At 46.9% G+C, this 25,792-nt stretch overlaps 1 protein-coding gene across 6 annotated transcripts in view; it reads right to left on the bottom strand.

Moving 5' to 3' along the window:
* EML5 (EMAP like 5) overlaps positions 1-16,293 on the bottom strand; it is a 118,312-nt gene extending 102,019 nt beyond the window's left edge. For 5 of the 6 annotated variants that reach the window (XM_040412182.1, XM_040412183.1, XM_040412186.1 and 2 more), the window contains exon 1: positions 15,926-16,293. In XM_040412182.1, the coding sequence (XP_040268116.1) occupies positions 15,926-16,122 (197 nt within the window). In that variant the 5' untranslated portion in view covers positions 16,123-16,293. The remainder of the gene's footprint in view (positions 1-15,925) is intronic. The other variant, XM_040412185.1, reaches the window with a different exon arrangement.
* Between the last annotated feature and the right edge of the window lie 9,499 nt (positions 16,294-25,792).

Below are 25,792 nucleotides of genomic sequence, written 5' to 3'. Positions count from 1 at the left end.
CTACTGAATAGACTGTTAGAATTTGTATTATGGCAAGAAAAAAGCAGCTAAGTAAAGAAAAACGAGTGGCCATCATTACTTTAAGAAATTAAGGTCAGTCAGTCAGCTGAAAAATTGGGAAAACTTTGAAAGTAAGGGCTATTTGACCTGAAGGAGAGTGATGGGGTGCTGCGCCAGATTACCTGGCCTCCACAGTCACCTGACCTGAACCCAATCGAGATGGTTTGGGGTGAGCTGGACTGGAGAGTGAAGGCAAAAGGGCCAACAAGTGCTAAGCATCTCTGGGAACTCCTTCAAGACTGTTGGAAGACCATTTCAGGGGACTACCTCTTGAAGCTCATCAAGAGAATGCCAAGAGTGTGCAAAGCAGTAATCAAAGCAAAAGGCACTGTTCACACCCATCACGTTCATCACAACACATCTTATTGGAGTTTCGAGCTGCATAAAATTGTTTCAAAATGCATCCCCTCAATCTATGGCGGCGTCGCTTGTCACAGAAAGCGACATTTCACAGATTTTAGATCAATGGGAAGATGGATGTGACGGGTGACAACCAAAGCATCGATCACCCTCCTGACCCAGGGTCATAGGGGGCTGCTGAAAAAACAGATGTCCAATGTGCAGTCCTTTAATTCAGCACTTTCTGGTCTGCGAATTCAGATCATCTGGCGCAATGATACGATTTATCATGACCGTAATTCCCAGGGTAAGTACTGGCGGCTCTACTGTCAGCAGGTTAGCTTGGTCTTAATGGAGCGGGGCCCAATTTGTGCTGTGGGGCCCCACGGTGGTTTGTGATGCAGTGGTGACTATACACTATGGGGGGAATTTATCAAGCCCCCTGCACCAAAATGGTGGCAATTTGTGCGTGAGTTCCCTTATGCGTAAAAATGTGTTATTTTTTTTTTTTTACCATTTAAACTGCACTTTTCTTTTTTTATAATTGTATTTTTATTGAAATACAACAGTACAAATCTGTTTAAAATGTATCATATGTATGCGCAATTGTACAAAGTGAAGTGAACAAGGCAGAATGCACAAAGCATTCAGCGAAAGAACACATAATATAACATCAGGTAATATGCGCAATATAAGGGCTTGTTCACATGACCGTAGGTATTTTGCGGTCCACAAAAAAAACGGATCCGCAAAAAATACGGATGACGTCCGTGGGCATTGGAACAGCTGGCCCCTAATAGAGCAGTACTATCCTTGTCCGTAATGTGGACAATGATAGGACATGTTCTATTTTTTCGTGGAACGGAAATACGGACATACGGAAACGGAATGCACACTGAGTACCTTCCGTTTTTTTGGCGGACCCATTGAAAGGAATGGTTCTGTATACGGTCCGCAAAAAAAACGGAACGGACACGGAAAGAAAATACGTTCGTGTGAGCCCTAAATCAGACAAAAACCAATAAAGGCTATGTGAAAATCCAGCGTACTGTCATACTCATAGAAAATAAAAAAGAAGAGACAATTATCAACAGTGTCTCACCGTTAGGGCTCGTTCACACGTGTTTTGCAGGCAGTTTTTAATGGATCAGTTTTTTCGTTTTTTGTTTCAGTACTGTTTCTGGTTCTATTCCATTTTTCCGTATGGTATATACAGTATACAGTAATTACATAGAAAAAATTGGGCTGGGCATAACATTTTCAATAGATGGTTCAGCAAAAACGGAACGGCTATGGAAGACATACGGAGTACATTCCGTATGTGTTCCGTTTTTTTTTTTGCGGACCCACTGACTTGAATGGAGCCACGGAACGTGATTTGCGGGCAATAATAGGACATGTTCTATCTTTGAACTGAACGGAAAAACGGAAATACGGAAACGGAATGGATAAGGAGTACATTCCGTTTTTTTTAAACGGAACCGTTGAAATGAATGGTTCCGTATATGGACCGTATACGAAACTCAAAAAACGTCCCGTATACGGAGCATAAAAAACGTTCGTGTGAACGAGCCCTTAAAAGCACGTTCCTGAGGAAGTAGCTACATAAATCTATTATTAGGGTGAGTATGATCTACGCTGAATCCTATCAGAACATCCCTGTTGGGGTCCATTCACACGTCCGCAATTCTGTTCCGCATTTTGCGGAACAAAATTGCGGACCCATTCATTTCTATGGGGCCGCACCATGTGCTGCCCGGATCCGCATTTATGGATCCGCACTTTCGTTCCCGAAAAAAATAGAACATGTCCTATTCTTGTCCACAATTGCGGACAAGATTAGGCATATTCTATTATAGTGCCGGCGATGTGGGGTCCGCAAAATGCGGAATGCACATTGCCGGTGTCCGTGTTTTGCGGATCCGCAAAACACATACGGATGTGTGAATGGACCCTTGTAAAGAATGTAACAACCGAGGAAAGACATGGACAATACAGACAAAGACACATCGGGGGTTAGAGTATTCTCTTGGGCTCGTTTCAGGGTTGCCGAGTAGCCCAATAATTGTCCCAGAGATCCAAAATGGCGTGAAATAGATCTATTTTATCCTGGAATATAGCGGTCGTGCGTTCCAGGGTCCGGACCTCCGTCACCCTAGCATATACTGTAGGTCGGAGATTTTTTTGGGGGGGGCTGCAGTCAGTACTTGTATTAACAGTTTAAGTGAATGTTTCCTTCTACTGTATGTGTTGGTGTAATATTAAGTAGGAAGGATATGGGGTCAGGAGGTATACTGCAGCCAAAAACATCAGAGCGCTGACTCTGGACCAGATGGGGCAGTCCCAGAAAATGTGGTGCAGCGTTCCCCCAGTTGTCCCGCATCTCCAACAGACCTCCGCGACTGCTGGGTTCAATCTGTGGAGGAGATCCGGAGTGTGGGACCAGTATATTAGGAGCTTCTACTGGTTTTCTTGACAGAGAACTGACATTGAAGACTTCGCTGCTCTCCTCCATACAAGGCGCCACAAAGCGCCTGGTAGAGTTCTCCTTAAATATTCCTCCCATCGGTCCATATAAGAGTGTCTATGAATCCGTTCCGGGAAGGGGATCGACAAAATGGAGTAGATCTCAGATATTAAAGGGGAGCCCAACAACCCTAATGGCTGAAACCTGCGACCAATTAAAAAAAACAAAAAACACTGCCCTGTCCATGTTCCCGCTGTTCTCACACTGCTGCCCCTTTCCAACAACTTCCAGTCCCCAACGGACTGGAAGGGACTTTGTCTCGTGACTGCTGCAGCCAGTCACTGGCCTCAGCGGTGACGTACTGGAGCGGAACGTCACTAGCAGAGAGCAATGGCTGGCTGCACTGGTGACAGGACAAGCCCCCTTTTAGTCCATCTGGGACTTGAAGGTGCCGGGAAGGGGCAGCAGCGTGGGAATGGCGGGATGGCTGGCAGGTGAGTCTATGTATGGCAGGTAAATGCAGTGCTGTGGGCAGGCAAGGGCGGTCATGTGGCGGGACCAGGTATGGTGTTCATCACTGCGTTCACCGCTTGTTCTTATCAGTCCCCGCGCTTGTCCAGATGCAGGAGAATTACGCTTACAAGAGCGGGATCCTTTACGCAGTGAAATCCAATGCTATGGATTCATTTCTACAACAGGCCCAGGCCACGGGTCAACTCTGCGCGGACACTGGCCACGGACGTGACGACGGAGCAGAAGGCCCTGCTGCGGGCACTGATCGCGCCACCATCAGTCAGGTCACAAGAATGGAGAATCTACAATCACTTCAGGAGTGCGAGAGATCATAAAACGTCCCGCGCCGGATCCGACAGAAAAAGACGGCTATTTCAAGAGACGCGTGCATCACCCTACAGGCGGCAATGTTACAGGAGATCATCGAGGGGTTAATTTCAGATCATGGATCCACCTGAGCATTTATAGGCACTGGATCCTATGTCCTCCCCCAATCCTATGCACTGCAAATCCCCCCCATAGATCTGTTTGCCCTGGAAAAAAAAAAGCCAGAACGTCAGTGGAGACTGACACACTGGCAGAACAGCAGATTTACACACTGTTCACGTGACTATTCCCTTCCTGAAGGGATAACCAAAACCATAATCTGATCCAAACTAATTAAAGGGGTTGTCCACGATTTAAATATTGATAGCCTATCCTTAGGATGTGATCGGTGGGGGTCCGACTCCCAGCAATCCTGACGATTAGATGTCTGAAGGGGCCGCAGAGCTCTGACAAGTGCTGAGGCCTCTTCATAGTATACCAAGCACAGCGCCATCCATTGTATAGTGGTTGTGATTGGTAATGCAGCTCAGTCCTATTCACTTGAATGGGACTGAGATGAAGAAAGGCCACCTGGCCATTGGACACTACGTCACAGGCTGGGGAAGGGACCGGAGCCCCTGCCCACGCACTGTGGCCCCTTCATACAGCTGACTGGCAGTGGTGCCAACAGTCGGACCCCCACCATCAGATATTGCTAACCTTGTACAATAGCTGCACGGATGACATCACTCCAGGACGCTCTATCCGTACTGGACTGAGGATCATGGAGAACGTCAGGGGACAATGGACGCCATCGCCTGAGTCACAATGATGAGCTGAGCTCACTACTACTCCTAGCATCCGTCCTGACACAGTAAGTGAAGTCATAGTAATACTTACATTATTACAAATTACCATGAAATCTTTATTTTTAGATAGATAGATAGATAATGGTGTGGCCCCTGTGTGCAGTGGGGCCGTCCAGGCAGCCGGCTGCTGATCTCCCCGCACACCAGCTGTGAGGAGGCCGCACTATCCTCCTGTCTGCTGCCCCCACATGTAATATGTATAACAGGGACAGATATAAGCTTCATACGTATATACCGAGCACACATCATATAACATGCAGCATGTACACAAGTGGCTGAATATTCCGTCAGGGCCCTGCAGAGAGGCGCGTGCTATCATATGTAGCCTTCACATGACATACCTGCACAGAGAGTAGTATGTTACATACAGTACGTAGCCTTCACATGACATACCTGTAACCTGCACAGAGAGTAGTATGTTACATACAGTACGTATCCTTCACATGACATACCTGCACATACACCCGGGGTGGGTTATACATTGCATGCGCTGCCACCTGTGGCCCCTCACCTATTGCCCTGACAGGCTGCAGTTTTCTAGGCATGATGGGACTTGTAGTTTCAGAAGATTTATGAAGTAACAGTTGGCAGAGCGCTCATGTGTGGAGCGTGGACATGTATGTGTGACGGCGTGCAGGGGTAACTGCTCATGTCCACAGCACACGGATTGCAGCCCCGACAGGACCCTCGGAGAGTCAGACCCTGCATATCATATCATGTCAATAGGTTTTGGAACCGCACTGCTGGAAACTATGTGTTCCGGTCACAAGTGGATGGTACAAGGGTGTCAGCCCCTCTCCTCAACACCAAAGGATACGATCCTCCTAGATCCCCTCCTCTACAGGATTTAAGGAGATAGGCAAAATAGTGAAGCACCCTTGAGAATCTTATCATAAAAAGGTTTTATTCTACTTACAACAGGTCAGTAGACAAAAGGCATAAAAATACAAAGTGATCGTCAGGGCAGGAAAGTGACGATCACTTTGTATTTTTATGCCTTTTGTCTACTGACCTGTTGTAAGTAGAATAAAACCTTTTTATGATAAGATTCTCAAGGGTGCTTCACTATTTTGCCTATCTCCTTAAATCCTGTAGAGGAGGGGATCTAGGAGGATCGTATCCCTTGGTGTTGAGGAGAGGGGCTGACACCCTTGTACCATCCACTTGTGACCGGAACACATAGTTTCCAGCAGCGCGGTTCCAAAACCTATTGACTTGACTTTGCCAGTGTGAAACCTACCACACTATTCCGGGACCAGCAGCAGCGCAAGTAATTGTCCGTGTTGGGACACAGGACTGACTTTGTTTTATTTGTATTATATCATATCATGTAGTTTACACACACAGGCTCCACATCTGTGATACTACAACCCCCAGCAGGGTCAGGACTGCTGAAACACATGCACCGATATACATCCTCTGAGACACAGCCCACAACTTGTTATATACCCCAGACTGCCCATATAGCACATACAGTATAATATACTTAACACAGCTTATAATACAGCCCAGAGTACCGCATATAACACCGTATAATACAGCCCAGAGTACTGCATATAACACCGTATAATACACAGCTTATAATACAGTCCAGAGTACCATATAACACCCTATAATACACAGCTTATAATACAGCCCAGAGTACCGCATATAACACCCTATAATACACAGCTTATAATACAGCCCAGAGTACCGCATATAACACCCTATATTACACAGCTTATAATACAGCCCAGAGTACCGCATATAACACCGTATAATACACAGCTTATAATACAGCCCAGAGTACCGCATATAACACCCTATAATACACAGCTTATAATACAGCCCAGAGTACCGCATATAACACCCTATATTACACAGTTTATAATACAGCCCAGAGTACCGCATATAACACTCTATAATACACCGCTTATAATACAGCCCAGAGTACCGCATATAACACCCTATATTACACAGCTTATAATACAGCCCAGAGTACCGCATATAACACCGTATAATACACAGCTTATAATACAGCCCAGAGTACCGCATATAACACCCTATAATACACAGCTTATAATACAGCCCAGAGTACCGCATATAACACCCTATATTACACAGTTTATAATACAGCCCAGAGTACCGCATATAACACTCTATAATACACCGCTTATAATACAGCCCAGAGTACCGCATATAACACCCTATATTACACAGCTTATAATACAGCCCAGAGTACCGCATATAACACCGTATAATACACAGCTTATAATACAGCCCAGAGTACCGCATATAACACCCTATAATACACAGCTTATAATACAGCCCAGAGTACCGCATATAACACCCTATATTACACAGTTTATAATACAGCCCAGAGTACCGCATATAACACTCTATAATACACCGCTTATAATACAGCCCAGAGTACCGCATATAACACCCTATAATACACAGCTTATAATACAGCCCAGAATACCGCATATAACACCCTATAATACACAGCTTATAATACAGCCCAGAGTACCACATATAACACCCTATAATACACATCTTATAATACAGCCCAGAGTACCGCATATAACACCCTATATTACACAGCTTATAATACAGCCTAGAGTACCGCATATAACACTGTATAATACACAGCTTATAATACAGCCCAGAGTACCGCATATAACACCCTATAATACACATCTTATAATACAGCCCAGAGTACCGCATATAACACCCTATATTACACAGCTTATAATACAGCCCAGAGTCCGCATATAACACCCTATAATACACAGCTTATAATACAGTTCAGAGTACCGCATATAACACCCTATAATACACATCTTATAATACAGCCCAGAGTACCATATAACACCCTATAATACACAGCTTATAATACAGCCCAGAGTACCGCATATAACACCCTATATTACACAGCTTATAATACAGCCCAGAGTACTGCATATAACACCCTATAATACACAGCTTATAATACAGCCCAGAGTACCGCATATAACACCCTATATTACACAGCTTATAATACAGCCCAGAGTACTGCATATAACACCCTATAATACACAGCTTATAATACAGCCCAGAGTACCGCATATAACACCGTATAATACACAGCTTATAATACAGCCCAGAGTACCGCATATAACACCCTATAATACACAGCTTATAATACAGCCCAGAGTACCGCATATAACACCCTATAATACACAGCTTATAATACAGCCCAGAGTACCACATATAACACCCTATAATACACAGCTTATAATACAGCCCAGAGTACCGCATATAACACCCTATAATACACAGCTTATAATACAGCCCAGAGTACCGCATATAACACCCTATAATACACATCTTATAATACAGCCCAGAGTACCGCATATAACACCCTATAATACACAGCTTATAATACAGCCCACAGTACCGCATATAACACCCTATAATACACAGCTTATAATACAGCCCAGAGTACCGCATATAACACCGTATAATACACAGCTTATAATACAGCCCAGAGTACCGCATATAACACCCTATAATACACATCTTATAATATAGCCCAGAGTACCAAATAACACCCTATAATACACAGCTTATAATACAGCCCAGAGTACCGCATATAACACCCTATAATACACATCTTATAATACAGCCCAGAGTACCAAATAACACCCTATAATACACAGCTTATAATACAGCCCAGAGTACCGCATATAACACCCTATAATACACAGCTTATAATACAGCCCAGAGTACCATATAACACCCTATAATACACAGCTTATAATACAGCCCAGAGTACCGCATATAACACCCTATAATACACAGCTTATAATACAGTCCAGAGTACCATATAACACCCTATAATACACAGCTTATAATACAGCCCAGAGTACCGCATATAACACCCTATAATACACAGCTTATAATACAGCCCAGAGTACCATATAACACCCTATAATACACAGCTTATAATACAGCCCAGAGTACCGCATATAACACCCTATAATACACAGCTTATAATACAGTCCAGAGTACCATATAACACCCTATAATACACAGCTTATAATACAGCCCAGAGTACTGCATATAACACCCAATAATACACAGCTTATAATACAGCCCAGAGTACCGCATATAACACCCTATAATACACAGCTTATAATACAGTCCAGAGTACCATATAACACCCTATAATACACAGCTTATAATACAGCCCAGAGTACTGCATATAACACCCAATAATACACAGCTTATAATACAGCCCAGAGTACCGCATATAACACCCTATAATACACAGCTTATAATACAGCCCAGAGTATCGCATATAACACCCTATAATACACAGCTTATAATACAGCCCAGAGTACCGCATATAACACCCTATAATACACATCTTATAATACAGCCCAGAGTACCAAATAACACCCTATAATACACAGCTTATAATACAGCCCAGAGTACCGCATATAACACCCTATAATACACAGCTTATAATACAGCCCAGAGTACCATATAACACCCTATAATACACAGCTTATAATACAGCCCAGAGTACCGCATATAACACCCTATAATACACAGCTTATAATACAGTCCAGAGTACCATATAACACCCTATAATACACAGCTTATAATACAGCCCAGAGTACTGCATATAACACCCAATAATACACAGCTTATAATACAGCCCAGAGTACCGCATATAACACCCTATAATACACAGCTTATAATACAGCCCAGAGTACCGCATATAACACCCTATTTACACAGCTTATAATACAGCCCAGAGTACCGCATATAACACCCTATTTACACAGCTTATAATACAGCCCAGAGTACCATATAACACCCTATGATACACATCTTATAATACAGCCCAGAGTACCGCATATAACACCCTATAATATACAGCTTATAATACAGCCCAGAGTACCGCATATAACACCCTATAATACACAGCTTACAATACAGCCTAGAGTACCGCATATAACACCCTATAATACACAGCTTACAATACAGCCTAGAGTACCGCATATAACACCCTATAATACACAGCTTATAATACAGCCCAGAGTACCGCATATAACACCCTATAATACACAGCTTATAATACAGCCCAGAGTACTGCATATAACACCCTATAATACACAGCTTATAATACAGCCCAGAGTACCGCATATAACACCCTATAATACACATCTTATAATACAGCCCACAGTACCGCATATAACACCCTATAATACACAGCTTATAATACAGCCCAGAGTACCATATAACACCCTATAATACACAGCTTATAATACAGCCCAGAGTACCGCATATAACACCCTATAATACACAGCTTATAATACAGTCCAGAGTACCATATAACACCCTATAATACACAGCTTACAATACAGCCTAGAGTACCGCATATAACACCCTATAATACACAGCTTATAATACAGCCCAGAGTACCGCATATAACACCCTATAATACACAGCTTATAATACAGCCCAGAGTACCGCATATAACACCCTATAATACACAGCTTATAATACAGCCCAGAGTACCGCATATAACACCGTATAATACACAGCTTACAATAAAGCCTAGAGTACCGCATATAACACCCTATAATACACAGCTTACAATAAAGCCTAGAGTACCGCATATAACACCCTATAATACACAGCTTACAATACAGCCTAGAGTACCACATATAACACCCTATAATACACAGCTTACAATAAAGCCTAGAGTACCGCATATAACACCCTATAATACACAGCTTACAATAAAGCCTAGAGTACCGCATATAACACCCTATAATACACAGCTTACAATACAGCCTAGATTACCGCATATAACACCCTATAATACACAGCTTATAATACAGCCCAGAGTACCGCATATAACACCCTATAATACACAGCTTATAATACAGCCCAGAGTACCAAATATAACACCCTATAATACACAGCTTATAACACCCTATAATACACAGCTTATAATACAGCCCACAGTACTGCATATAACACCCTATAATATACAGCAGCCAACCTAGTTGGATACCATGTTGGGGGCCTCTAACACCACTGAGGACATTCTTCAGGTTAGGATACCAGTATAAAGGGGGTCTCTTCCTCCAGTGAGGACTTTTTGAGGGTAGGACAGCAGTATAAGGGGGTCGCTTCCCCCACTGAGGACAATTTTAGGGTAGGATACCACAAGGGGGTCTCTTCCCCCACGGAGGACCCATAGAGGGTAGCACACCACTATAAGAAGGTCTCTTCCCCCACTAAGGATCCTCTGAGGGTAGGACAATACTATAAGAAGGTATTTTCCCCCACTAAGGACCCTCTAAGGGTAGGACACCACTATAAGGGGGTCTCTTCCCCCACTGAGGATCTTTTGAGCGTAAGAGACCACTATAAGGGGGTCTCTTACATCACGGAGGACCCTATGAGGATAGGACACCACTATAAGGGGGGTCTCTGACACCACTGAGGACCCACTGAGGGTAGGACACCACTATAAAGGGGGTCTCTGACACCACAGAGGACCCTCTGAAGATAGGACTCCACTATAAGGGGGGTCTCTGACATCACTGAGGACCCTCTGAGGGTAGGACACCACTATAAGGGGGTCCCTTCCCCATATAGGAACCTTTGAGGGTAGGATACCACTGTAAGGGGGTCTCTTCCCCCACTGAGGACACTCCTGAGGGTAGGATATCACTATAAGGGGGTCTCTTTCCCCAATGAGGACCCTTTGAGGCTAGGATACCACTATAAGTTTTTTTTTTTCTCCACTGAGAACCCTTTGATGGTAGGATACCACTATAACGGGGTCTCTTCCCCACTGAGAACCCTTTGAGGGTAGGACACCACTATAAGGGGGTCTCTTCCCCCACTTAGAACACTCCTGAGGGTAGGACACCACTATAAGGGGGTGTCACGCTTCGGTGTGAGAGGGAAACACCACACCGAGCATAGGATGGAAGGGGGAAACAGGGAATCAGACCAGAGAACTAGGGAAGGAAGATGGACACCTCCTAGTAAAAACCCTAACCAAAATCCTAACTGACTACCAGTATGAACAGTCCCCAAAGGTAGGTGAGTTCATACGCAGGAATACCTAGACTCCTATCTAGCCCTAAAGGACCCTGGTACTAATGACAGGGACGAGACTAGCTGCTCCTTCAAAAGGAAGGGAGAACAGGAGTCTCCTTCAGGCCTAATGCAAACAATAGGGAAATACAACACACAGAACCCAAACAAAATACAAAAGGGAAAGGAAAGACTTAACTTCAAAGAGGCTATGGAAGCACCAGAAACTCGAGATCCAACCACAAACTATCCACAGGCACAGAAGCTATAAACCGCACAGCATTGTGGGAGAAGCAACTATAAATAAGGAAGGTTAAATGACCACATAAGCAACACCTGGAGGCAAGGGGTGTGGTCATACCATAAACAACACAGACACCTATTGATCCACAAGGAAAACCTGTCAGATCAAACCACGTGTTGCCAGTCTCACAGATCTCCTGCCACTCACTGTCGCCGGGACGTCCGTATGTCTCAGTACGTCCATGACAGGGGGCCTCTGATGCCACTGAGATCCCCCTGAGGGTAAGACACCACTATAAGGGGGTCTCTGACACCACTGTGGTCCTTCTGAGGGTAAGACACCACTATAAGGGGGTCTCTGACACCACTGAGGACCCTCTGAGGGTAGGACACCACTATAAGAGGGTCTCTAATACCAGTAAGGACTTTGAGGGTAGGATACCACAATAAGGGGGGTCTTTGACACCACTGAGGACCCTCTGAGGGTAGGACACCACTATAAGGGGGTCTCTGCCTCCACAGAGGACCTTTTCGGGGTAGCACATGACTTTAAGGGGGTCTCTTCCCCCACTGAGAACCCTTTGATGGTAGGATATCACTATAGGGGGTCTCTGACACCACTAAGGACCCCCTGAGGGTAGGATACCTTCATAAGGGGGTCTCTTCCCCCACTTGATACCCTTTGAGGGTAGGAAACCACTATAGGGGGGTCTCTGACACCACTGAGGACCCCTTGAGGGTAGGATACCATTATAAGTGGGTCTCTTCCCCCACAGAGGACCCTCTGAGGGTAGGATACCACTATAGGGGGTCTCTGACACCACTGAGGACCCCTTGAGGGTAGGATACCAAAAGGTGGTCTCTTCCCCCACAGAGGAAACTCTGAGAGTAGGACACCACTATAAGGGGTCTCTGACACCACTGCGGACCCTCTGAGGGTAGGATACTACTATACGGGGGTGTCTGACACCCATAGGCATCGCTACAGGGGGGCAATCCCCCCTAGGTTATTCCTTTCCCCCCTGTGTGCCCCCCGCTGATTCCCCAGGTCTGTACTAATCAGTGGCGGATTATAATTGGGGCTGGGGCGTTTGGGTCTGTAGCCCGGGCCCGGAATCGCTGGGGGACCAAACGCCGACCCAAACACCCACAAACTACGGCAGGGCACGAAAGCTCATGGTTAACTTCCCTGCCCCGCCGATTAGCTTTTTTTTTTCTTTTTTTATGTGCCAACTTTTTATGTGCCAACTTTTTTATGTGCCAACTTACTGGGGGGCACAGGAGGATATTACTTAAGGGACAGTGGGGGGGGGGTGCAAATTACTATATGTGGAGTAAACTACTACATGGGGGCAGTGTGGGGGACAATTAATACTGTAGGGGCAGTGTGGGGGACAATTACTACTGTGGGGACAGTGTGGGGGACAACTGCTACTGTAGGGGACAATTACTACTGTGGGGGCAGTGTGGGGGGAAATTACTACTGTGGGGCAGTGTGGGGGACAATTGCTTCTGTGGGGGAAAATTACTACTGTGGGGGCAGTGTGGGGGACAATTACTGCTGTGGGGGCAGTGTGGGGGACAATTACTGCTGTGGGGGCAGTGTGGGGGAAACTTACTACTGTGGGGCAGTGTGGGGGACAATTGCTTCTGTGGGGGACAATTACTACTGTGGGGGCAGTCTGAGGGACAATTACTGCTGTGGGGGCAGTCGGGGGACAATTGCTACTGTGGGGGCAGTGTGGGGGAAAATTACTACTGTGGGGCAGTGTGGGGGACAATTGCTTCTGTGGGGTAAAATTACTACTGTGAGGGCAGTGTGGGGGTCAATTACTACTGTGGGGGCCATGTGGGGGACAATTGCTACAGTGTCATCCACAGATCCCCGATAACAGTGTCATCCACAGATCCCCCATAACTGTGCGTCATACACAGATACCCCATAACAGTGTCATCCACAGATGCCCATAACAGTGTCATCCACAGATCCCCCATAACAGTGTCATTCACAAATCCCCCATAACAGTGGTATCCACAGATCCTCCATAACAGTGCTATCGACAGATGCCCATAACAGTGTCATCCACAGATGCCCCCATAACAGTGTGTCATCCACAGATACCCCATAACAGTGTTATCCACAGATCCTCCATAACAGTGTCATCCACAGATGCCCATAACAGTGTCATCCACAGATACCCCATAACAATGTCATCCACAGATCCCTCATAACAGTGTCATCTACAGATCCCTCATAACAGTGTCATCTACAGATCCTCCATAACAGTGTCATCCACAGATCCCCCATAAGTGTCATTCACAGATCCCCCATAAGTGTCATTCACAGATCCTCCATAACAGTGCCATCCACAGATCCTCCATAACAGTGTCATCCACAGATGCCCATAACAGTGTCATCCACAGATACCCCATAACAATGTCATCCACAGATCCCTCATAACAGTGTCATCTACAGATCCCTCATAACAGTGTCATCTACAGATCCCTCATAACAGTGTCATCTACAGATCCTCCATAACAGTGTCATCCACAGATCCCCCATAAGTGTCATTCACAGATCCCCCATAAGTGTCATTCACAGATCCTCCATAACAGTGTCATTCACAGATCCCCCATAACAGTGTCATCCACAGATCCCCCATAACAGTGCGCCTACGACAGTAAAAAAAAGATTTTTTTTAGTTATGTATGATGCTTTTTGCTAAATAAATGTAAATGTAGTGGTGCTATGATGTGGTCCCCAGGCCTCTCTATGTCCTGCAGGCTGGCGCTGTGGCAGCGTACGGTTGGCCAGGCAGCAGAACGGCTCTGGGGCTGTCATTGTGCTCTGGAACTTTTCCCTTCACAGCCCTGCATACCGCAATACTCTCCTATTTTGTAATCTTATTGATATATACTTATTTTTTTATTTTTTTCAGTAGTATGATTAAGTGGTGAAAAATATGAGTGCCCCCCCTCATATATATATATATATATTGTTCCTAGAGTCACCACTGCTGACACCACTGAGGACCCTCTGAGGGTAGGACACCACTATAAGGGGGCCTCTGACACCACTGAGGACCCTCTGAGGGTAGGACACCACTATAAGGGGGCCTTCTGACACCACTGAGGACCCTCTGAGGGTAGGACACCACTATAAGGGGGTCTCTGACACCACTGAGGACCCTCTGAGGGTAGGACACCACTATAAGGGGGCCTCTGACACCACTGAGGACCCTCTGAGGGTAGGACACCACTATAAGGGGGCCTTCTGACACCACTGAGGACCCTCTGAGGGTAGGACACCACTATAAGGGGGCCTTCTATCACCACTGAGGACCCTCTGAGGGTAGGACACCACTATAAGGGGGACCTCTGAGGGTAGGACACCACTATAAGGGGGCCTTCTGACACCACTGAGGACCCTCTGAGGGTAGGACACCACTATAAGGGGGCCTTCTGACACCACTGAGGACCCTCTGAGGGTAGGACACCACTATAAGGGGGACCTCTGACACCACTGAGGACCCTCTGAGGGTAGGACACCACTATAAGGGGGTCTCTGACACCACTGAGGACCCTCTGAGGGTGGGACATCACTATAAGGGGGACCTCTGACACCACTACAAGGGGGTCTCTGACACCACTGAGGACCCTCTGAGGGTAGGACACCACTATAAGGGGGACCTCTGACACCACTGAGGACCCTCTGAGGGTAGGACACCACTATAAGGGGGTCTCTGACACCACTGAGGACCCTCTGAGGGTGGGACATCACTATAAGGGGGACCTCTGACACCACTACAAGGGGGTCTCTGACACCACTGAGGACCCTCTGAGGATAGGACACCACTATAAGGGGGCCTCTGACACCACTGAGGACCCTCTGAGGGTAGGACACCATTATAAGGGGGTCTCTGACACCACTGAGGACCCTCTGAGGGTAGGACACCACTATAAGGGGGTCTTTGAGGGTAGGACACCACTATAAGGGGGACCTCTGACGGTGGCATACCACCATTAACCCTCACACTACCTGATGATGTCGTCGTTGTGGCCCACGTAGAATTTCTGCTTGTGCTCCCGGGTGTTGTAGACCACCCCGACCCCCGCCACGAAGTACACGATCTCCTTGGCCGCCGTGTAGTACAGGTTGTTCCGGCACTGGTGGCCCCGGTAGCCGTACACCCATTCCAGCCGGAGGTGGCAGTTGGGCGCCGTCCTGTCAGCCATGTCCCCCGGATTGAGCTCTTCATACAAGACGGGCAGATGTGCGGGGATGCGGCCGCATCAATGGAGGGGTGAAGGAGGGCACGGGTCCGCTGCTCAGCGCCACTTCTTGGGGGAGAAGGTGCCGCGGGCACCGGGCATGATGCCGCCGCTGTCCGTGGTGCTGAACCTCCTGGGGCCTCCCTCTGTCCCAGCCTCCTCCGCGTCCTCCCGCAGTGTGCACTGAGCTCCGGAGCCCAGGACTTGGCTGCTGGCACGGGAACGCCCCCTGCTCAACGCTGATTGGATGTTTGATAGGATTGACGTGTGTACAGTCCAATCAGAGTCCGGGATCGAAATTACTGCGGGGTCTGGGGGGGGGGGGGGGGGGCGCAGGAGTGAGGTGTCATGTCTACCTGTGCCAGCGTCTGCCACCTGCGGATCTCCACTTAGTGTGGAACCAAAATCCATTCCTCCCTTCTTCCATCCATCCATTTATCCATCCACCCACCAATGTTGTGCAATCTCCTATGTGTTCTAATTTCTCACCACTCTGCTTGCTATCAGTGAATGGAAACTTTCACCTATGCCTCTAAAGGCTGAAAACCAGAACAGTATTGACCAAGCACTTCTCACAGCTGAGGGTTTGTTACAAGCATAGCCAGCCTAGACAATCCTCTGCCAGCTAAATAGGCTTAACTCCTTCTAACTGCACTGACACACTGTAGCAAATAATCAGGTCAGGAGAGAAAAGATTTGTGCTACTGATGCACTTAAGAGAGAATTATCTAGACCTGATACCACTGTAACAAACCCTCAGCTTTTAGAAATAACAGGTCAATATAGTTTTTTTCCAGCCTCTGGAGTACAACATAAATGCTATCATTCACTGACAGCATGCAGAGCTGTTGAAAATGATTAGAAATTAAAACATTTCTGTTAGAAAACTGCAGAAGTAGTTTTCATTAGGAAACATGCTTAGATATGGGGATGCCAAAATGTGTTTTTAGGTCACATATTCCACCCCCCATTGTTTTCAATGTGAACCTGTGCCATAATCCAAAAAATACAATTGACATGTCAATTCTTGAGGTGCATTCTGGGGGGCACCACTGAATGGGGGCTCCTCACTGTGTGGAGCTGTGTCAGTGCAAAGTGCCAATCTGAGGTTCAGATTTGGATTAATGGCGCAGATCTTCTCTCAAATCTGCTGTCTGAACAAGCCCCAAGAAAGCTGCTCACAAAGGTGCTTGAATGTCACAGACAGATTATAGTCCGGGTGACAACCCCTACAAGAGCTGTAACGGCAGCCATATTAGTTACCACCCAGCTTTCCTAAATACAGATCACTTACAGGGAATCTGAAAGCAGTTTTGACCATGCTAAACTGCTGACAGCGCTACGTAGGTCCTGGGTAGAGCGTTACAAACCTGTCTTTACTGAAGCTTTCCTATTCAGGAGTAGTGTGAATATAAACTTCTATTCTGCCAGAATCTGCTCCTGCAAGTGTCCAGGAGGTGGAGCTTTACAGTGAAGTGCACTCTGCATTGAGCTCCTTCTAGCCCCTCCCCTCTGCTTTGAGTGACAGCTGTAGCATCCAACCAGGAGAGCACTGTAGCTGTCACTTAGAGCCGGGGGAGGAGCTAGAAGCTCAATGCAGAGGGCACTTCACAGTGAAGCTCCGCCTCCTGGACACTTAGCTCAATGCAGAGCGCACTTCACAGTGAAGCTCCGCCTCCTGGACTCTTAGCTCAATGCAGAGGGCACTTCACAGTGCAGCTTCGCCTCCTGGACACACGGTCGTGTGCATGAGCCCTTAGGCAAAATCTATACAGGGTCCCACCTTTTTCAATACTAGGGTCTTCACTTGAGGGACCATCAGACCCCCTTAGATGCCAGGGCCCATATGCACCCGCTGATCCTGAGACATAAGTCGATGAATGGCGTCATGTGGTGCCTCAGTCAGCGCGTCCTCCAAGGGCTGCAGGTACATTCATGGGACATGCATCCTCTGAGATGGAGAAGGACAGAATGAACAGCAGATTGTGCAGAGAGAGGAGACTCCGCCATTCTGCCCGTCCTCACCGCTACTGCAGAGGCAGGAGGCAGGCAGCGCTGTAAGACCCAGCTCCAGCCCCCGGGTACGGGATGACCTTAATAATGTATTGCTTTTCATTAGAGGATTAGATGTGATTGCATTCTTTCAGTTTCTCTCTTCTCCAGGCCTTCAATATGACGGATCTGCCAGGTCATGTGACAAGTCATGTGACGCTCCTGCTACTGCAAAAAAAGAATGTATATATATACTGTATATAATACCGTATTATTTATAAGACGCTTACGTTTTAGAGGAGGACAATAAGAAAAAAAATATTTTTCATCAGACCTCAGCGCAGACCCCCAATCCTTATCACACTTCAGATTAGACCCCCAATCCTCATCAGACCTCAGATCAGACCCCTGATCTTCATCAGACTTCAGATTAGACCCCCAATCTTCATTAAACCTCAGAATAGACACCCAAATCAAACCCCCGATCTTCATCAGACCTCAGATCAGACCCCCGATCTTCATCAGACCTCAAATCAAACCCCCAAGCTTCATCAGACCTCAAATCGGACCCTCAATCTTCATCACACCTTAGATCAGACCCCCAATCTTTTTCAGACCTCAGATCAGGCCGAAATCTTCATTAGACCTCAGATCAGCCCCCCCAATATTTATCAGTACTCAGATTAGACCCCCAATCTTTATCAGACCCGCAATCTTCATTAGACCTCAGATCAGACCCCCGATCTTCATCAGACCTCAAATCGGACCCCCAATCTTCATCACACCTTAGATCAGACCCCCAATCTTTTTCAGACCTCAGATCAGGCCGAAATCTTCATTAGACCTCAGATCAGCCCCCCAATATTTATCAGTACTCAGATTAGACCCCCAATCTTTATCAGACCCGCAATCTTCATTAGACCTCAGATCAGACCCCTGATCTTCATCAGACCTCAAATCGGACCCTCAATCTTCATCACACCTTAGATCAGACCCCCAATCTTTTTCAGACCTCAGATCAGACTGAAATCTTCATTAGACCTCAGATCAGACCCCCAATATTTATCAGTACTCAGATTAGACCCCCCCCCAATGTTCATCAGACCCCCAAATCAGACCCCCAATCTTCATTAGACCTCAGATCAGCCCCCCCCCCCAATATTTATCAGTACTCAGATTAGACCCCCAATCTTCATCAGACCTCCAAATTAGACCACCAGTCTTCATCAGTTCAGACCCCCCAATCTTTATCGGACCTCAGATCAGACAGTAAATTAAATAAAACAACTTACCTCTCTTACCTCCAGGCGGCGCACACTTCCTGCTCTCACCAATCTCTGGTCTTCTGCACTGAGATCAGACATTGCACAGCGACAGGTCATACTGTGCACCTACGTGCATTTCGTCCTGACACTATTAGCAATCAGGACACAGCACAGCAGGCGTCCAGAAGAAGACCAAGGTGCGGCGAGTACAGCCAGCGCGAGCAGCGCTACCGTCAATGCTCCCTGCACCTCCTGCACTCTAATGAGCGCTTACATAATGGGAGCGCTCATTAGTATTCACTTTATAAGACTCACTGCCATTTCTGTCCTTCTTTGGGGGGAAAAGTGCGTCTTATCAGCGAAAAATAAGGTAATTAGTAAAAAGAATCCCAGAACAGACAGCAGAAGCTGAACGACATCCTGCAAATGGTAGCCATACCGCCATGTAAGGTAAGTGCACTGACACACAACTACACCTTTCTTGTCAAAATCCGGTCTTTTAATCCTGAGAAATGCATCTTTTTATTTTTATGCAAATAAAGTTTTCAGTGCACCGTGGACAGCTCTGTGCACCCAGCCTCCCCTGTGTCATCTCTACCATCTGAAATCTCAAGGACTGTCAATCCAGCACGTGGAGGAGGTCTGTGCAGTGCGGAGCAATGGTGCACCAACAGGAGCAGCCCCGCCCACAGTGCACCGATAAACTTATTTGCATAAAAAAAGAGAAGGATTTATCAGGATTAGGGCTCATGCACATGAACGTATTTTATTTCCGTGTCTGTTTTTTTTTTTTTTTTTGCGACCCGTATGCGGAACCATTCACTTCAACAAGGCCTTAAAAAAAACGAAAATGACTCAGCGTGCATTCCGTGTCCGTATGTCCACATGGCTGTTCTGCAAAAAAAAAAATAATAGAGCATGTCTTGTTATTGTCCTCATCACGGACAAGGATAGGACTGTTCTATTAGGGGTCGGCCGTTCCGTTCCGCAGAATGAACGCCGATGGTATCTGTGTTTTGCGGATCCACAATTTGCGGCCCGCAAGGTATGCTTATGTTTCAGGGTGCCTATGCTATATGGCGGTATGCTTACTTTGAAACCGCTTTTGGAGGGGACTCCCCTTAAAGGGTTTCTCCAGTATTAGAGAAACATGGCTGCCGTCTTGAAAAAAACCAAAACATGGCTTTTGTTTACTACGGCAGCTCAGCTACACTGAAGCCAATGGGGCTGCAATAGCAAACATAACCCAGGTGCTGAGCCGCAATACCGCTTACATCCTATGGACAGGTGTGGCGCTGTTTTTGGAAGAAAGCAGCTATATTTTGCCAATACCAAACAACCCCTTTATTAAACCCTGTTTGGGTCTTGCAAATCTTTCTAGGGGCCCTATTATTAGAGCATTCTGGACTGACTGAGGGGCCCCCTGCATTATGAGAGCATCATGTATGATTGACCACAGACCCTCAGGGGTCAAGTAAGGACTGACCCACCAGAAGATCTGCAGGATGCCTCGTACCCCAGGTGCCCCCAACCTGAACAGGGACGCCTTTTCTAAAGGGTTTATTCAGTCTCCTGGAAATAAACCTCCATTCATTCATTCACTCTGCTTTCTGTCACTGAATGGAAACATTCTTGTTTACACCCAGAGACTGAGGTGGCAGCACAGAACATGGCTGTGTGTTCCCTGCATCCCAACGCCGGGGAAGGGATTGGGTGACAGGAGGCGGCTCCAGCTTTGTATAATCTATGAGCAGCTCAGAATAAGAGGCGCTGGAGCCGAACATGCAGCTGCCCCAGATTCCTTACGGCTGGAGATGAATTTAATTTTTTTCTCTTGTGACAGCACCCAGGCCCTAGCTCCTGAGGGCACCCAACGCATGCCTCCCAACCCTCCCGGATCCAGAGGGACAGTACCGATTTTCAGCTTGTGCCCCACGGTCCCAGCACGGCTGCCACAAGTCCAGACTTCGACTGTATGTGTGTCCTTAGGACGGGGATACAGTGGATCACAACGGTGAAGCACAGAGACATCAGCTTCCTGCTCCACCATTCCCCTACTGCCAGTGGTTTATTACTGGCAGGCGCGATGATGTCACAGTGACATCATCAAGCCTGTGGCACTAAGGGAGTAAAGACTGGAGTCCAGAGCAGGTCTACTCTGCACCACTCAGCATGGGAATGTTTTAAAATTGGTCTTTATTAAAAAATGTTCAGCGGTTTTTGAGATGCCGGGGTTAAAAAAAACTGTTTGTAGACAATCACTTCTCAGTTTCGTCAGCTGACAGCTCATGTGAAACCTTATCTCTGATCTCCTGACCTCATAAACACTCATTATAGCCAGTGGAGTAGCTAGAAATGACTAGGCCCCACAGCAAATTTTTAAATGGGGCCCCCCTCCCCCAGTAATTTTTTCACAACCCCTTCTTTTCATGCTGCCCTCATTCCTGTGGCTAGTAAAGATCGCTCTCTCAGACCAGGCCCGGCAGCTGTGCCATCCGTTTTCTACACGGTCTATACTGTCACTGTATATAATTTCATTGTGTAATACTGTTGAGGGGGCCCTGACATAATCTTTGAGCCCCTTTTGGGACAGGACCCCAAAACAGCCGCTTCCCCTGCTTCCCCTATAGCTACGCCCCTGATTATAGCTAAACTCTTTTAAAACTGATAATATGGCTCAAATGAGAGTTTATGAGGTCAGGAGATCAGAGATAAGGTTTCACATGAGCTGTCAGATGACCGGACTGAGAAGTGATACTCTGCAAACAGACTGATTTTGTAACCCCTGTATCTCAAAAACAGCTGAACATTTTTTATAAAAAACAATTGAAAAATGCAACATACCTAAATAAATTGCCCTGAAGGTGTACATACCCTTTAAGCTTTATTTCCATAAGACTGGACAATTTCTTTAATTAGATTTTGTGATTTTAGGGGGAAATTACATTTGATTATAAATTATACTCTGTGAACTGCCCGGTGCAGCTGCCTAGTTTGCCCGTATGGTAACTCCATGCAGACTCGGAGGTCATGTAAAGAGCTCACCTCCCACCCCCTTAATTCACTTAACCCGAAGCTTGGCTGCTCCTGAGAATACAGATATGTAAATGGGAAGGAGACGGATTGGAAATCAATAACGGTACAGGAAAGCTCTATTCATACACGGGATCAGCGGAGCACATACAGTACAGGTGGCAGACGGCCGCTGATCGAATGCAGATGGTGCCCTAGTGTATTGTGGGGAGAACCAATCATCTCCTGGGAGAAAAGAGGCGCCACGTTTATGAGGCAGCCACTTATCTCTAACATGCATAGTAATTATATGATATTTACAATGTGTACTTTATAGGGGGCATCCCCTATGCCCTTCTAGGAGCAGGGGTGCACCACCAATGAGGCCAGGTGAGGCGACCGCCTCGGGCAGCACCAGGTAGGGACAAGAGGGGGGCAGCGGGAGGGCCATGGGCAATGACCGTTTTCATTGTGGGAAAGGGGTTAGGTTAAGAAATTGCCGTTTCAGTCTTCGCCATTAGGCAGAATAGGTGCACCCCTGTCTAGGAGGACACTTGAGACCGCCGCAGTGGAGGACCTCTGTAAAGTACGGCTACCATCTTGAAGAACTGGATTAAATGTGGATACAACCGCAGCTGAACCCAGACAATCCACGCATTATCGGGGGTGATGCTGGGCGGTTGTCTGCACATGTAAAAAATCTGGCAAACTAAGGCTACACTCACATGACCGTAGTGTTTTGCGGTCCGCGAATTGCGGATCCGCAAAACACGGATACTAGCCCGCGTGCGTTCCGTAATTTGCGGACAGCGCATGGCCGCCACTATGATTAAAAAAAATGCCTATTCTTGCAGACAAGATTAGGACATGCTCTATCCTTTTTGCAGGGCCGCAGAACGGAACTACGGATGCGGACAGCCCACGGTTGCGCTGTCCGCATCTTTTGCCGCCCCATTGAAATGAATAGGTCTGCACCCCTTCCGCAAAATTGCAGAACAGATGCGGACTCACTCATACGGTTGTGTGAATGAGCCCCTATGCAGACAGTAGACAGACTCACCCAGCTCTCCGGCACTCCTGAAAGGTAAATCAGGGATAGAGGCTCGATCGATCAAGATCATGCGGATTAGGCTACATGCACACGACCGTATGTGTTTTGCAGTCCGAAAATTGCGGATCCGCAAAAAAAAAATGGATGACGTTCCGTATGGCATCTGTTTTTTCTGCGGATCGTTTTTTTTTTGCGGATCCATTGTAATAATGCCTGTCCGCAAACTAGAAAAAAACAGGACATGCACTATTTTTTTTGCGGGGCAACGGAACGGACAGACTGATGCGGACAGCACACGGTGTGCTGTCCGCATTTTTTGCGGACCCATTTGCGGACCCATTGAAATGAATGGGTCCGCATCCTATCCGCAAAAACAAATGGAACGGACACGGAAACAAAACACAGTCGTGTGCATGAGGCCTTATCCCGTGATTTCCCCTCCAGATTTGCTGTGGATTTGGGCTCATGCACACGACCATGCTTTTTGTCCGCATCCGATCCGCATTTTTCGCGGGTCAGATGAGGACCCATTTACTTCAATGGGGCCGCGAAAGATGCGGATATCACACCGTGTGCTGTCCGCATCCGCATGAACATTCCGCGGCCCCGCAAAAAAAATAGAACATGTCCTATTCTTGTCCGGACAAGGATAGGACAGTTCTATAGAAGGCAGGAGGGTTTGTTCCGTATAATGCGTAACGCACATGCCCGGTGTCCGTGTTTTGCAGACTGTAAAAGCAGCTACGGCTGTGTGCATGAGCCCTTAGGGGGACTTTACACGTGGCAGGTTTTGATGCAGAAAATTTCTGCGACTGAAAATCGGCTCCATTCCTCTGAAGAGGGTTGTTTTGGCGAAAAGCGCATGGATTTCTGCAAGCTCCTTTCAGATAAATGGAGCCGATTCTCGAAATCTGCCGCATGTGAAGGCGCCCTTGTGCCTCAGATTTGTGAATTGCAAAGGGGTGCGCCTAGCCTTTCTGCTGCCTGAGGCGAAAACTAAAACGACCCCCCCCCCCTCTCCCAATGCAAATTTCTTAACCTAACCCTTCCCTTCAGCCCATGGCCCTTCGGCTGCCCCCCTCTTACCCCTATCTGGTGCGGCCTGAGGCGATCGCCTCACCTGGCCTCATTGCTGGTGCACCCCTGGCAAAGGGTGAAACCTGTGTTGGGAATGCCCACCATAAGGACTCATGCACATGACCATATGTATTTCGCGGTCCATGTTGCATCCGCATTTTATGCAGATCCATTGACTTCAATGGGTCCGTGGTCCAGATTTTCCGGCCAGGTATAAGACACGTTCTGTCTCTTTGTGGAACTGAAATACGGACGCAGATCCTCGTTGTGTATGTCCACTCTGCAGAAAGACAGAATATGTCGGCAGTATGCAGACCATGGACCCATTGAAGTCACCGTATCCATATTTTGCGCATTCCTGATTCGCGGACCGCAAAACAGATAAGATCGTGTGCATGAGGCCTAAATTGATATGATGCGGATTTGAAATCCTCATCACCAGTTTATGCAGCAGATTTTTTTTCTGCAGCGTGAGAAAAACTGCTAATTTTGATGCAGGCAAAGCCGCAGCGTATCAATCCCGGGTGGACGTACACCTTAGAGGTCTTTTCTAGGAATTTGATATTGACGGCCTATCCTCATCATAGATCATCAATATCTGATTGGCTGGGTTCTGCTCCGCATCCCAGGACGGAAAGAAAACCGCAGCATGCTGCGGTTTTCTCTCCGGTCTGGCAACGGAATGCATTTTGGAGCACTCCCTTCCTTTCAGTTAAGTTTTGTCCCTATTGACAATCCCTATGATGGAACTCAACACCGGAAAACTTTAACGCTAGTGTGAAACTAGCCTTATATACTTTGTGTTTGACTCCCTCACCATTTTCAAGATCTCTGCTTCCTGTAAAGGAATGAGAACCCTCTTGTTTATTTTCGCTTGTTTTCAATTGTATCAATTTCAGCCAAAGTCCCACTGATACATTGTAGCAATGATTTGTGCAGCTGCTGGTACTTTCACACTAGCGTTCAGGATGCATCAGGATGTCTTCAGTTCAGATCTGTTCTTGCAATGCATTTGTGAGACGGATCTGCATCCGGATCCGTCTACAAAGGCTGTCTGTTTGCTTGCAGATTGCCGGACCCGGCAGGCAGTTCTGGCGATGGAACTGCTGGCCGGATCACTCTGCCGTAAGTGTGAAAGTAGCCTTAGGCCGAGTGAAAGTAGCCTTAGGCCGAGCGGGCCACAATGCACGATCGCCGGCCGTAGGTCAGCCGCATCGGATCGCGGACCCATTTACTT

The sequence above is a fragment of the Bufo bufo genome, chromosome 11 (assembly GCF_905171765.1).
Source record: "Bufo bufo chromosome 11, aBufBuf1.1, whole genome shotgun sequence".
In the NCBI taxonomy this organism is placed as follows: Eukaryota; Metazoa; Chordata; class Amphibia; order Anura; family Bufonidae; genus Bufo; species Bufo bufo.
Note: the sequence above shows the minus strand (reverse complement) of the source record. Positions and strands in the feature narration are given on the sequence as shown.